Source organism: Mobula birostris, chromosome 31, assembly GCF_030028105.1.
Source record: "Mobula birostris isolate sMobBir1 chromosome 31, sMobBir1.hap1, whole genome shotgun sequence".
Classification (NCBI taxonomy): Eukaryota; Metazoa; Chordata; class Chondrichthyes; order Myliobatiformes; family Myliobatidae; genus Mobula; species Mobula birostris.
The window spans coordinates 35,977,024-35,991,939 of record NC_092400.1 but is presented as its reverse complement, the minus strand read 5'-3'; the positions used below and the strand labels follow the sequence as shown (position 1 = coordinate 35,991,939).

At 43.8% G+C, this 14,916-nt stretch overlaps 1 protein-coding gene across 1 annotated transcript in view; it reads right to left on the bottom strand.

Moving 5' to 3' along the window:
• The window catches only part of myo1ha (myosin IHa), a 112,258-nt gene that overhangs the window by 71,878 nt on the left and 25,464 nt on the right, over positions 1 to 14,916 (bottom strand). Inside the window, exons 4-7 of the mRNA XM_072247998.1 lie at positions 12,370 to 12,568; positions 7,088 to 7,168; positions 3,728 to 3,907; positions 471 to 569 (exon numbers count right to left, since the gene is read on the bottom strand). Coding sequence (XP_072104099.1) covers positions 471 to 569; positions 3,728 to 3,907; positions 7,088 to 7,168; positions 12,370 to 12,568 — 559 coding nt within the window. The remainder of the gene's footprint in view (positions 1 to 470; positions 570 to 3,727; positions 3,908 to 7,087; positions 7,169 to 12,369; positions 12,569 to 14,916) is intronic.

The window sequence follows — 14,916 nt, the reverse complement described above, 5'->3', positions numbered from 1 at the left end:
CTGAACATTATTTATCTTGTTTTTTATAATCTAGAGATACAGCACGGTAATAGGTCCTACTGGCCCAATAAGCCAATTACACTCACTTGACTAATTATCCTGCTAACACCCATGTCTTTGGAATGTAGGAGGCGACCAGAGGAAATCCACGTGGTAAGGGGAGAACATGCAAACTCCATACAGACAGCTGTGGATCGAACCATTGTCACTGATACTGTAATTGGGTAACACAAACTGCTAGGATACTGTGCTGCCCTATTTTCTCAGAGTCTGGGTCTGAGTAAGTAAGAGAAACAACAATCTGCTATCATTGGGTTTGGGTGCACCTTCATCTGCATTCTGCACGCTGCCACCCTACCATTGGAATGAATTCTCCTTGGAACCCCCCCCTTGGGAGGTTCATCCAACATCTTCTCATCAACAGCACGACAGCCCACCACCAAGCCCACAGGTGAACGACAAACACTCACATCAATGTCTCCTTCTGTAAAATCAATGACAGACAGTGCTTTCCGAACTGTTTTCCAGTCACATCTATCATTGATGGAGCTCACTCTGGCACACTCGCCCTGCAGAGAGACAACAACAGGAAAATGTTGGAAAATCAGGATGGTATGATCGGAAACTGCAGAACAACTTGATGCTAAAGGGTGGGACCCGCAATATTGAACAGTTCTCCAAGTACTTACGGATTTCTACTTGTTGGGCAACCCCTCACGGTTGCCTCACTTCCACTGTGGTTTTCTGAGCCTGAGTGTGACCAGTGAGACCAATATGGGTACCACAGACCCTTGCACATACGGAGTAGGAATGGCTGACAGAGTGGGTGTGTGGGTTTTCTGAGCTGCTTTGCACCATTGGCCATTTACCTTTTCCTCCGATGCACAGACAAACTGTATTCCCCACTTTGAGCAGTCATGGGGCAGAGATTCCCAGGGGTCTGTAGGGTTGTCGTATTTCTTCAAGGAAGTTTAGGCCACCTCCTTAAATCTTCTCTCCGTTGACTAAGTAATCGCTTCCCCTGACATAGTTACAACAGACTGTCTATTCCTGGAGTCTCCTATTAGGCACACACACCAACAGTAGGAAAACTCTACCTTGCCAAGTTTGTAAGTGTTTCCTTCTAATTCATCAATCTTATTTGAAATAAAGAGAGAAAACGTGGGAAATCCTCAGCAAATCAGGCAGTATCTGTATGAATAGAAGCAGAATTCAAGTTTCGGGCTGACAATCCTCTGCAGTTTGCAATCTGATTCAGTCTGTTTCTCTTCCCACAGATGCTGCCTGACCTGCTGAGTGTTTACAGCGATGCTGTTTTTACTTCAGATTTGCAGCAGCTGCAGGTTTTTGCTCTTCATGCTTTGATTCTCAAAGTTTTAGCCAAAAAGAAATTCAGGATGTACATTGTACAGACTTCTCTGACATTAAATGTACCTATTGAACCTATTGAAATTTGAGTCATTGAGCATAGGAAGGATCTCTGATCAGGATGAAATTTGTCTTCGCTCTTTAGCTGTAATTGAGTGTATAAGTACAGCCACCGCTGGTTATCACATCAAATATTTCATCTTACTAATTAACTAATGAGCAATTATTTGAATTTACCAAACAATTTCTATTTAGAGGGGAGTGACACCTGGGCAAGGAAGAGTTGAAAGAATCTACACAATAGGCTGCCTTAATAGAGGAGGCACTGCCCAAATTCCTGCAATTTCTGTTTTACTTCAGAGTTGCATCTCCTTCAGTACTTTTATTTTGGGGTGCCTGGAAGGAAGTGGTGTAATTCAAAGACCGTGTGATACGTCATTGTGACTCTAAAGAACTGAACAGTGGAGATTACCTCAAGATGTGTGTGAAAGAGCTGCCACAAGCATACTGAGTTAATTGGCCTTCAATGCTGGGTGCTTAATTCCATGAAGGTAGGTGTTAGTGTAAAGGTGCAGAGGGCCTACTGTCACGCAGTTTTGTGGGAGGAGGTGACTTTAAAGATTAGCTTTATTTTTTGACACAAGTACACTGAAACGTGGGTTATAAGGGGTGTTGAAGAAGGGGTAGCCCCTCTGGTGAAGGCGCGGTGCTGTATCCATTCCAGGGCAGCTCACTCACTTTTGGTTGCCACTAGATGCTCAGCTCTAACCAGGGGCTCTAAATAGCTGTTTGTATGTGACAGGGACCACATTCTGGTACACTGCTTTGACAAGCGGGCTAGACCAGGTAATGGTAGCTAATGGCCTCATACCCCGGAGAGACAGAGACATGCCTGACCCAGCACGTGAAGTCAGCTCTGACGGACTGGGCAGATGAGATCTCCAGTGAGATCCGATGGCTAGCAAGGCGGTACTGCAACGCTCCATGGACGGCAAAGGGAATGACAAGGCACAGAAGATTTCATGGTCATCCACTGCAACCAAGGAAGACCCCAGTTTGTGACGACTACTCGTACCGCTGGACCCGGACTTCCGAGTGCCCAGTGCAACAGTTTTTCCACTTCAGGAGTCGGAGTACAGAGGACTGGTGGACAAGTTTATGGAGTGGTGTGGGAGGAATCAGCTGCTCCTAAATGTGGCCAAATCCAGGGAGATGTGATTGATTTCAGGCGGAAGAGGACTGTGACGAGTTCTGTATACATTCTGGAAGAAGAAATTTCAGTGGTGGAGGAGTACAAACACTTGGGTGTTCACCTCGACAACAGACTTGACTGGAAAACCAGCATCATGGCTGTTTAGAAGAAGGGGTTGAGCAGACTTTATTTTCTAAGGAAGCTGAGATCCTTCAATGTGTGCAGCAGGATGTTGGAGATCTTTTACCAGTCTGTTGTAGTGAGTGCAGTCTTCTTTCCTGTTTTATGTTGGGGGAGGAGTATTGGTGCTGGAGGTGCAAAAAGACTAAATAAACTCATCAAAAAGGCTGGATCCATCCTTGGCTACAACCCAGACTCTTCTGAGTTAGTAGTGGAGAGGAGGTCACCAAACAAACTTATCCATTATGGGCAATCTGGCACATCCTGTCCCTGACCTACTGAATAAACAATAGAGCACCCTGTCAAACAGACTCATTCCACTCCACTGTCACAAAGATCGTTACAGAAAATCTTCCCTACAAATGCAATAAGCATATGCAACAGTTCATCTCTGTGCGACAGGAGAACACACATCATGGTACAATAGTCTGTTTAATTATTTCATAAATTATCATTGAACATTATTGCACATTGGTAAATTATTATTATGTATGTTATTATTATGTACTTTATTATTAGTTAAGTCTGCACACTGCTAAGTGTGTTTTTAAATGTTGCTGCTGTAAAGAAAGAATTTCCCACTCGGGATCAATAAAGTATTTATTATTATTATTTTAAAACTCTCCCGTACAAGTTTCCTGTTATTGCTGGATACAACAGACAATCACCATGTCGAAACATACAGTGAAATGCGTCATTTGAGTCAACAACCAACACAATCTAAGGATGTGCGGGAGCCCGTAAGTGTCTCCATTCTTCCAGCAGTAACATAGCATGGCCTCAACTTGCTAACCCTAACCTGGATGTGTTTGGAATGTGGGAGGAAACCAGAGCACCCAGAGGAAAGCTACTTGGTCACGGCGAGAGTATACAAACTCCTAATGGACAGAGTTTGTACATTCCATCTAGGATGAACAGATAGGCCAGAGAGCTCCAGCATGGAAACTCGTCCCATTTGCCTGGTCAAGGTGGAACTGAGGGTTTTACCTGGATAAGGTAGTGGTACTGCAGGGGGTTACGATCCAGACCCAGCCAGCGAAGCAACTCATCCTCGCCTCCCTCCAGCAGCTGGTAGAAGATGTGAAAGTTACGTTCTCCATGGTTCTGGTGAGCCACTCTTGACTTCTCCAGGAGATAACTCAGGATGTGACCTCCAACTGGAGCTCCCTGGAAAAGCACATGGTGTAGCAATTAATACATAGAACAGTACAGGCCCTTCAGCCCACAATGTTGTCCTGACCTTTTAACCTCTAAGATCAAACTAACCCTTCCCTCCATCTTACTATCATCCAAACAGAGTTTGATGTTAAACATCGCAGCACCTAAACAACCCCAAAGGTAATTGTGTTTTTATGGTGCTTTTGAGATACCACATTACTTCACAGAGAATTTGGCCCCAACCCTTTAAACAAGACTTTAGAGCAGACTGTTGAAAGGACCTTTAAGAGCCTTGGGGGATGTTCAAAGCAGAAAGTCTCAGTGAGAGAGCTCCAGAGCCGAGTGACTTGGGAATTGAGAAAGTTGGATAGGTACATGGAAGGCTATGGATGGGTATGGAGGGCTATGGTCTGGCTGGAAGTTGATGGGGTTAGGCAGTTTAAATGGCTTAGCACAAACAAGATGAGCTGAAGGGCCTCTTTCTGTGCTGTACTCTTCTATGACTATGACCTGATAGGGTAGGCACTAGTTGTGGAGTCATTAAAATCCAGGTGCGCAAGGTCCAGAATGGGGAGAACATCACTATTGAGAAGGACTGGGGATGGTCACAGTGGGAAGGGTAAAGGTCAGTGGGTCGTGGTCAGGACTGAAGCTCGGGTCATTGGAGTCGTCAGGCAGCAGCTCTACCAGCTGTGTCACTGTGCCGCCCAAAGAAAAGAATCTTCAAAGCTTTGTCACCTCAACTACTCAGGAAGCTGATGCATTTATTAAGTTCCAACGTTCAACATTTTATCCCTCCAAATGATCTCATGGTCCTGATTGGCATCTGAGCTCTTACCTGTTTCACAGCATACCAGTACTGCTCGCCAACATCAAACAATGCTTCCATTCAGTATCAAATTACTTCACTGTAAACAGTGCTGGAATTTGACACAATTCACTTCAATCTAAATAATTGATCATGAACTGCTACAAGATACTCCTTGACTGATCCACAGGGCAATGTGAATGGGGCTTAATCATTAGAACAGTCTTGACAAGTCATCGGCAATAAGCCAAGGACATTAATATTAGTAAATCAGTTCTCTGGGACACTTGAACCACAAGCCAAACATAGTTCTGGGCAATGTAATTATAACGTGACAGTTCGCAGCAAACAATATGGTTGGCTGTGGAATGAGCGCTCCATCCACGAGTACTTGTAAATCCATTGTAAAAGATCATCACCATTATGTGCTGTTTTGTGTGGCGTGGACAATCATGGTCTTTTGACCACGATAGTTCATGGCAAACTTTTCCACAGAACTGGTTTGCTGTTGCCTTCTTCTAGGTAGTGTCTTTAGTGTCCCCAGCCATGATTTTTCAGAGATGGTCTGCCTAGTATCAGTGAGTTGTGATATGCAGCACCTGCTCCCATGGCTTCACTTGACCCAGATCACGGGGGGTTGGGGGCTAAGCAGGTGCTACACCTTGCCCAAGGGTGACCTGCAGGATTGCAGAGGGAAGGAGCACCTTAGACCTTCTTTGGTAGGGACACATCTCCACCCTGCCACCATAAAGCTTATAAGACCTGAATTTACACACGGATATTTCCTCTGTTTTTTTTCTATTTTTGGTATCTGGGCAAAGCCTGTAAAGCCAGCATTTATTGTTCATCCCTATTTGCCCTCGAGTTGGTAGTGAACTGCCAGCTTCAGCTGCTGCAGTCCTGCAGGTGAAAATGTTACCCCCAAGAAGGGCAAGAGCAACAGACATGAGGGAGCATCACCATCTTCAGTTACCCCAGCAGACCCAAAATATATCACCGGCCCCTCCTCATCCCTGGGTCTAAACCTTCCAACGCCCTGCCCAACGGCACCGTAGGAGCCTTATTTGTCTCATGTGCATTGAGACAGACAGTGAAATGCGTCACTTGTGTTAACAACTAACACAGTCCAAGGCCGTGCTGGATGGGGGAGTGGGGCAGTCTGTGATGTTTCCGGCGGCAACATAACATGTCCACAACTTACTAACCATGTTTTGAAATATGGGAGGAAACTGGAGAACTTGGAGGAAACCCACATGGCCATGGGGATCGTCACTGTTTGCAAAAGTTCCTACATTGACCGTGTAGGTTTCCTCCTGGTGCTCCGGTTTCCTCCCACATGCCAGAGACGTACGAGGTAGGGTCAGTTGTGGGCATGCTTTGTTGGCAGTAGAAGAACAGCGACACCTGCAGGCTACCATCGGCACATATTTGGACTGTGTTGGTCTTTGATGCAAACGATGTATTTCACTATATGTTTTGATGTCTCGATGTACATGTGACAAATAAAACAAACTTCATCTTTACTGTAATCCTCCTATAGTGCTGCTGGACAGGCAGTTTGATACTCTGGGCACATTGCTGTGCAGTTTGATACTTTGGACACATTGCTGTCCAGTTTGATACTTTGGACACATTGCTGTCCAGTTTGATACTTTGGACACATTGCTGTGCAGTTTGATACTCTGGGCACATTGCTGTCCAGTTTGATACTTTGGGCACATTGCTGTGCAGTTTGATACTTTGGGCACATTGCTGTGCAGTTTGATACTTTGGGCACACTGCTGTGCAGTTTGATACTTTGGACACATTGCTGTGCAGTTTGATACTCTGGGCACATTGCTGTCCAGTTTGATACTTTGGGCACATTGCTGTGCAGTTTGATACTTTGGGCACACTGCTGTGCAGTTTGATACTTTGGACACATTGCTGTGCAGTTTGATACTTTGGACACATTGCTGTGCAGTTTGATACTTTGGGCACACTGCTGTGCAGTTTGATACTTTGGACACATTGCTGTCCAGTTTGGAGGGATAATTGTAGGTGGTGGAGCTCCCTTATGCCCTTCTTAGTGGCTGTGGTCTCAGATTCAGAACGTGCTATCAGAGGGAACTATGGTGGGTGGGTATACTGCATTTTGTTGATGGCACACACTACAGACTCTGCTCACTGGTGCATACAGTGAATGCTTGTGAGGGCAGGGGGTGGGTAATGGCATACCAAACCATGGAACCCATTGGCTTTCCTTCTGGGACACCAGGGTACTAAATTAACATTAACCAATTACTGATTTCCACCCCCATCTTTTGTTTAATTCTTCTCATCACTAGTTACTACCCACCATAGCCTTTGAGATAGAAGGTTGAAAAATATCAAGCTTGTACCGTATAGCTGAACTGGATGTCCATGTATTTCCCAAACCGGCTGGAATTATCATTCTTCAGTGTCTTGGCATTTCCAAAAGCCTGAAATAATATATGGAGAATTTATACAATAAGTGTTATTGAATAAACACATACGCTCCTGTACCTAATGAAGTGGCCACTGTGTGCATGTTTCTGGTCTTCTGCTGCTGTAGCCCATCCACTTCAAGGTTCAATGTGTTGTGCATTCAGAGATGCCCTCCTGCACGCCACTGTTGTAACACGTGGTTATTTGAGTTACTGTCACCTTCCTGTCAGCTTGAACCAGTCTGACCATTCTCCTCTGACCTCTCTCATTAACAAGGTGTTTTCACCCACAGAACTGACACTCACTGAATGTTTTTTTGTTTATCACACCATTCTCTGAAAATTCTAGAGACTGTTGTGTGTGAAAATTCCGGGAGATCATCAGTTTCTGAGATACTCAAATCACCCTGTCTGGCACCAACAATCATTCCATAGTCAGTCACTCAGATCACATTTCTTCCCCATTCTGATGTTTGGTCTGAAAAACAACTGAACCTCTTGACCATGTCTGCATGCTTTTATGCATTGAGTTGCTGCCACATGATTGGCTGATTAGATGTTAGCATTAACGAAGGTGTACAGGTGTACCTAATAAAGTGGCCACTGAGTGTACATTGGAAGGTGGGATGTGGAATGCAGCTTGTTTACTTTCTCAAAGACAATGCTCCTTTAGAGCTTCTCTTTTAATGACGTAGCAGTACAGGCTCAGGTGGACTGGCTGTGCTCAATAACAAAGGCTACTGGAGTTAGGAGCAGGCCAGGTCTAATTCCTGATGGTTTGTTGACAGAATTGTTATGGCAGAGATAAGTTAGTCTCTGGGTGACAGGATCATGAGGCATTAAGAAGGCTGCTTTAAATTATAAGGACAGCTCTCAGCTGGGAAGAGATCCCTCTCAATTTGCAATCCATTACCTTTGAGGAAACAGACTCTTATCTTCTGAAGAGTCAAGAAAATATCTGTAAAATGTCTCAATAAATTTTGTTCTGTAGACTGATTAATGTTCACTGTGCAAAATTACAGTGCAAAAGGCTGATCATGGCCATCACCAGTGATATGGAGAACATAATAGACCCCATGAATAAACTCTTCTCGGGTTTCCAGCCAGGTACAGGTATTGATTTCAACCGATGTTTCAATAACAAACTCTGCCATTTTCATCAGAGATGAAGCGTGGACATATCTAGTCTGGTGGTATTTATACCCCCTCCTCATCCTTCTCTCCTGATTGGTTAGTCCTCATCTAGTCAGGTTTCCGCTGTCCCACCTTGTTTACAATTGAATTCCAGTTCATACTTAGAGCAGACTGTTGTCTTTGTTAAAATTCTTTTCCTCTGGTTTTATTTCAATGGCTTCCTTCACCAGGCGATCCCAAAAGACATTGGTGCTGCACAGTAGTTTTGTGCTGTCGACATCAATCCCATGGCCATTGTGAATGTTCTGCTACCGTCGATTTCTCCGGGTAACCCAAATGGATACACCTCCTGTGCTCCTTGATGTGGGTTTCCACCATGTATCCCATCTGGCCGATATATCCTGCTCCAATCCTGAAGAAATACCAGATTACTCCCATCCACAAACCCGTAAGGAATTAAATCACAGCTTACGTAAGTCAAAGATGACCTGGGACTCAGGACGGCTGGCGTTTACAGGACTCCCTGTGAATGTGGAGCAACGTATATCGGCCAGACTGTCTTTCTGCCCCTTCTATTGGGTAGAAGATAGCATGTCATTTACCATCAGGCTCAAGGACAGTGTCTACTGAACGGTCCTTTGAATTCTTGACCTCAAAATCTATCCTGTCGTGGCTCTTGCTCCTTATTGTCAGCCTGGACTTCACTTTCTCTGTAACTGTGACACTGTATTCTGCATTCTGTTACTGTTTTCCCCTTGTGATATCTCAAAGTACCAATGTGATGTAATGGTCTGTATGAATGGCATGAGAAACAACGTCTTCACTGTATCTCAGTACATGTAATTATAATAAAATTTGCCAACCCGCCACCTGAACTGAAAATGCTTCATGCCAGAGATCAAGAAAAGGAAATATCCTAACTTCCAGGATACTCTTTACATTCATGTGTATGAAAACCATGACCTTGCCTTATTTGTCTTGAATGACACGATAGGGAAAATCTATAACCATGCAGCAAACCAGCAAAGAGAATGGAGGGATATGCAGTAACGAGAGAGCAGCATGGTTATGCAGCGTCAGCGTGACACCATTGCAGTGCCAGCGACCTGGGTTCAACCTTGCCCCTGTTTGTAAGGAGTTTGTACATTCCAAACATGTAAGAGCTAGTAGGTTTCAGCCCAGAACGTCGACTACCTTTTCCCATAGATGCTGCCTGGCCTGCTAGTTCCTCCAGCATTTTGTGTGTGTTGCTGGGATTTCCAGCATCTGCAGATGTTCTCTTGTTTGTGATTAGGTTAATTTTTTATACTTTATACTTCATTGTCGCCAAACAGTTCATACTAGAACGTACAATTATCACAGCGATATTTGATTCTGCGCTTTCCGCTCCCTGGATTACAAATATTAAGTATTAAAAATTAGTAAATATTAAAATTTTAAATTATAAATCATAAATAGAAAATAGAAAAATGGAAAGTAAGGTAATGCAAAAAAACCGAGAGGCAGGTCCGGATATTTGGAGGGTACGGCCCAGATCCGGGTCAGGATCCATTCAGCAGTCTTATCACAGTTGGAAAGAAGCTGTTCCCAAATCTGGCCGCACGAGTCTTCAAGCTCCTGAGCCTTCTCCCAGAGGGAAGAGGGATGAAAAGTGTGTTGGCTGGGTGGGTCGTGTCCTTGATTATCCTGGCAGCACTGCTCCGACAGCGTGCAGTGTAAAGTGAGTCCACGGACGGAAGATTGGTTTGTGTGATGTGCTGTGCCATGTTCACGAGCTTCTGCAGCTTCTTTTGGTCTTGGACAGGACAACTTCCATACCAGGTTGTGATGCACCCTAGAAGAATGCTTTCTACGGTGCATCTATAAAAATTAGTGAGGGTTTTAGGAGACAGGCCAAATTAGTCACACAGGTGTAATTGGGTGGAGAGGGCTCATTGGACCAGAAGGGCCTGTACCATTTTATGTCTCTAAATAAATCAATCAATAAAGGAAAGATCTTTTTTTTCTGACGAAGGGTCTCGGCCTGAAACGTCGACTGTACCTCTTCCTAGAAATGCTGCCTGGCCTGCTGCGTTCACCAGCAACTTTGATGTGTGTTGCTTTAATTTCCAGCATCTGCAGAATTCCTGTTGTTTATCTTTTTTTTCTCTCCAGTCCTGCTGAAGGATCTCAGCCTGAAACGTTGGCTGTACTCTTTTCTATAGATGCTGCCTGGCCTGCTGAGTTCCTCTAGCATTTTGTGTGTGTTACTTGAATTTCCAGCACCTGCAGAATTTCTCTTGTTAATAAAAGAAAGACTCTTGAGGTAAATGGGTGTCAACATCTCTGAGGATCAATTCTGGGCCCAACACATCGATGGTGTTACAAAGAAGCCTATATTTCATTAGGAGTTTGAGGAGATTTAGTATGTCTATATTTCCACAGAGGAATGGAGAGCATTCTAACTGGCTGCATCACCATCTGATATGGCGGGAAGGGGGGCATACACAAATTGAAATAAGCTACAGAGAGTTGTAAACTTAGTCCACTCCATCACGGACAGTAGCCTTCCCCAGCATCCAGGACGTCTTCAAGGAATGACGTCTCAAAAAGGCAGCATCCATCATTCAGGACTCCCGTGACCCAGGACATGCCCTCTTCTCATTGCTACCATCAGGGAGGAGGTACAGAAGCCAATAAGCGCAGACTCAACGATTCAGGAACAGCTTCTTCCCCTCTGCCATCAGATTTCTGAATGGACATTGAAATCACAAACACCACCTCTCCTTCTTTTCCTTTCTCTATATATACTGACAGTAATTCACAGTTATTATTATTATATATTGCAATGTACTGCTACCACATAACAACAAATTTCATGACAGATACCAGTAATATTAAACTGGATTCCGATTGTATTGAATAGCGGACCAGATTCCAGGGCTAAAAGCCCAATTTCTGCTTTTGTTCTTCACTTTCCTGCACAAAAGCGATCTAATTCAGGGCTGGTCTGATCAACAAGTAACAGACATACAGAATTACAGAAGACTATTGCACAGGAGGGAACCCTTCTGCCCAATGTGTCTGTGCTGGCCAAAGGAAAAAAAAATCTCTAATTTCCAACAGGAATAAATTTAACATGACTTACATTTTTGGGAAAACAGAAACACAGCCTACAGCTCTAAAGATAAAACAAAAATGAATGAAGTGGAAGAACAAAGGTATCTGAGCAACTCATTGATGTTGAGTAAAGATCACATTTTTGACTCAGCAGCTGTAACGTAAGAATTGTTGGGGTTCTTTGCAATCATGGAATTCAAAGAACGTACTACAAGCTTGCTTAAGGCTCTAGAACACAAAGTATTAAGAAATATTCTGCTTAAAAAGACTTTATTGTACTTCATGGCTCAAAATCTCCCAAATCCTTTTAATTCTAATTAAACATCAGTGAATATGTAGGTCCAGATATCATATAGGAAATGTGGCTGAGCAAACTCTAATAAGTAGCAATGAGAAAGAAGACAATATTTTGTTTCAGTGGGGGATGAAGGATAAATATTGCCCAAGAGAATAGGAGTTTACCTCCTTTTCTCAGAATGAAAGAGAGAGTTTTGAAATATGTTTGCATAAATGGGAATGTTAACATCTCATATGTAATAACACCGTTTTTCAGTGCACCCTATATAACACAATTCTTGCGAGTGTCCCAGCAAGGCCAACACTATACACAGAGGCATCCATCAACTATCAGGTTCTCGAACCAAAGTGGATAACTTCATTCAACTTCTCTTGCCCCATCGTTGAAATGTTCCCACAACCAATGGACTCACCTTCAAAGACTCTTCATCTCATGTTCTTGATCTTTATTGCTTATCTATTTATTTATTATTATTATTTCTTCTTTTTATATTTGCACATTTTTTTGTCTTCTGCATTCCAGTTGAATGTCCAAGTTGGGCAGTCTTTCATTGATTTTTCTATAGAGTTATTGAGTATGTCCACAAGAAGATGAATCTCAGGGTTGTATGTGGTGACATAAATGTATTTTGATAATACATTTACTTTGAACATTAATATGTCATTGTTCTCCATTCTGCACTCACCTCCAGCACAGGGTTTGACAGCAGGAGACGGTCTCGCACCACCTGCAGCTGTTCTGTGGTCTGGCAGGTCTTGGCATAGAACTCCAGGATTTTCTTCGAGGCCTCAGTCTTCCCTGCTCCGCTCTCTCCAGAGATCAGGATGAAATGGTTGTTGTACTCTGTGCACATCACCCGATATGCATTGTCCGCGACTGCGTAGCTGAAGGGGATAGACAACATTTGGTAACAAGTCATTTTAGCAACCAAATCCAGGAACTCCATCATCTAGAAAATGCAGGGGAACACGATCTCTGCCAAACTCTTCCCTGTTTCACAGACCATCCTCACTAGGATCCATAACAAATATATCTTCATTGAAGTGGCACAATCCTTAAATGTCCATGGATATTTAGAGAAAGGAGAGGGTGTAGAAGAGACTTAACGGATGTTGCCTGGTCAACAGGGCCTCAGTTATAGACAGAGATTGCCCACATTGGATCTTTATTCTCTGAAGCCTAGGAGATTGAGGGATGACCTCAAAGAAGTTTATAAAGTCATGAGGGGTATGGATAAGGTAGATGATCACAGTCTTTTCCCCAGGGCTGGGGAATCGAGGACTAGATGTAGGGCCTTTCCCACTGGAATGAAAGAGGGTGAGGGGTGACTTAATAGAGGTGTACAAGATGAAAAGAGGTATAGATTGAGTAGACAGATAGAGACTTTTTTTCCAGGGTGGAAATGGCTAATACAATTATTACGTGATTGGAGGAAAGTAGAGGAGGGGTTATCAGAAATAAGTTCTTTCCACAGACTATGGTGGGTGTATGAAATGCCCTGTCCAGGGTGGTGGTAGAGGTAGATAGATTTTGGGCATTTAGGAAACTTTTGGATAGGCATATGAATGATAGAAAAATTGCATGTAATATAAGAGATTGATCTTAGTGTAGGTTGAAAGGTCAGCAAAGTGTCGTAGTCTGAAGGGCCGGTACTGTGTTGTAAACATCTATGTCCTATGTTCTAGAGGGAACAGATACAAGAGGAGAAGGGAGAGATTTAAGAGAACTGTGAGGCAACTTCTTTACAGTGAGTGCCTGGAATGAGCTGCCACAGGAAGTGGTTGAGGCAGGTAAGAGGCATTTGAATAGGTACGCGGAGGGGAGGGACTGAGAGGGTAATGGGTTACATGCTATCACTTCCTGGTTTGACTCTTTAAAATGCATCATCTCACATTTATCCAAGTTCAAATCCATTTGCCATTCCTCAGACAACCTCCACAGCTGATCTAGGTCTTTTTGTAATTCATTGTAACCTGATTCACTATCAATCGTCATCGTCATTATGTGCCATGTTGTACTGACGTGAGTAACCATGATTACAGGTCATCAACTCGGTGAAAGACGCTCTTTGGTCGGCCCGAAATTTGATGATCTACCAGCACATGGGGATGTCCGTGGCAGAATGCTGCCGACTGGCACATCCTCGGTTGCAGGAGTACGTGCTGAGGGACGCGCTGAAACTCGGCGCAGCCACCGCAAGGGGCCTGGTGGGGAAGGACCACAGTATAGGTTTCTCCACCTGCGGGAGCGGGAGGGGTGGGGGGGGGCGGGGAGTATACCCCTCAAAAATGATATGGTAAGCTGAACTACTGGTGTGCCACGTGGGTGGCTATAAATACGGATATGTACTGACTATAATGGAAATGTATGTAAAGGATGGAAAGTTATTGAATGGTTTATTGTATATATTTATTTTTGAATAAAGTATATTTTGGGAAAAAAAAAAATGGACCATGATTGTCCTTGGCAAATTTTCCGACAGAGGTGGTTTGCCATTGCCTTCCTCTGGGCAACGTCTTTAAAAGACAGGTGACCCCAGCCATTATCAATACTCTTCACAGATTGTCTGCCTGGTGTCAGTGGTCACATAACCAGGACTTGTGATCTGCACTGGCTGCTCATATGACCATCCTCCACCTGCTCCATGGGTTCACGTGACCCTGATTGGGGGTGGTGGGGGAGGGGAGCTAAGCAGGTGTTACATCTTGCCCAAGGGTGACCTGCAGGCCAGCAGAGGGAAGGAATGCCTTACACCTCCTTTGGCAAAGACGTATCTTCACCCTGCCACCCACTCATTATCATTAAGATCCCCCTAACTTACATACTAATCATACCATATACATTTGTATCCAGATCATTTATATAAATCATGAATAACAGAGTCACTAGGCCTCCAGTTGGAGAATTGACCTACAACTGCCACCCTTTACTGTCTATCATTGAACCAATTATAATGAATGCAAGCATCAGAGAATGCCTTAAAACTCATGGAAGACACAACAATCCAATGAAGAGAGAAGCCCAGCCAATGTCCACAATTGATATTTGAGGTAAGCAGGATTTAAGTAAGTCCAAAGCCAGGGAAATGTAGGCATAAAATGAAATGGATTAAGTGACCAATCAGGTAATGGTGGAAATCTCCAAGGATTGGAGGGAGGCGAATTTTGTTGCCTTGTTCAAAAAAGGTAGTAGGGATAGTCCGGGTAATTATAGACCAGTGAGCCTTACGTCT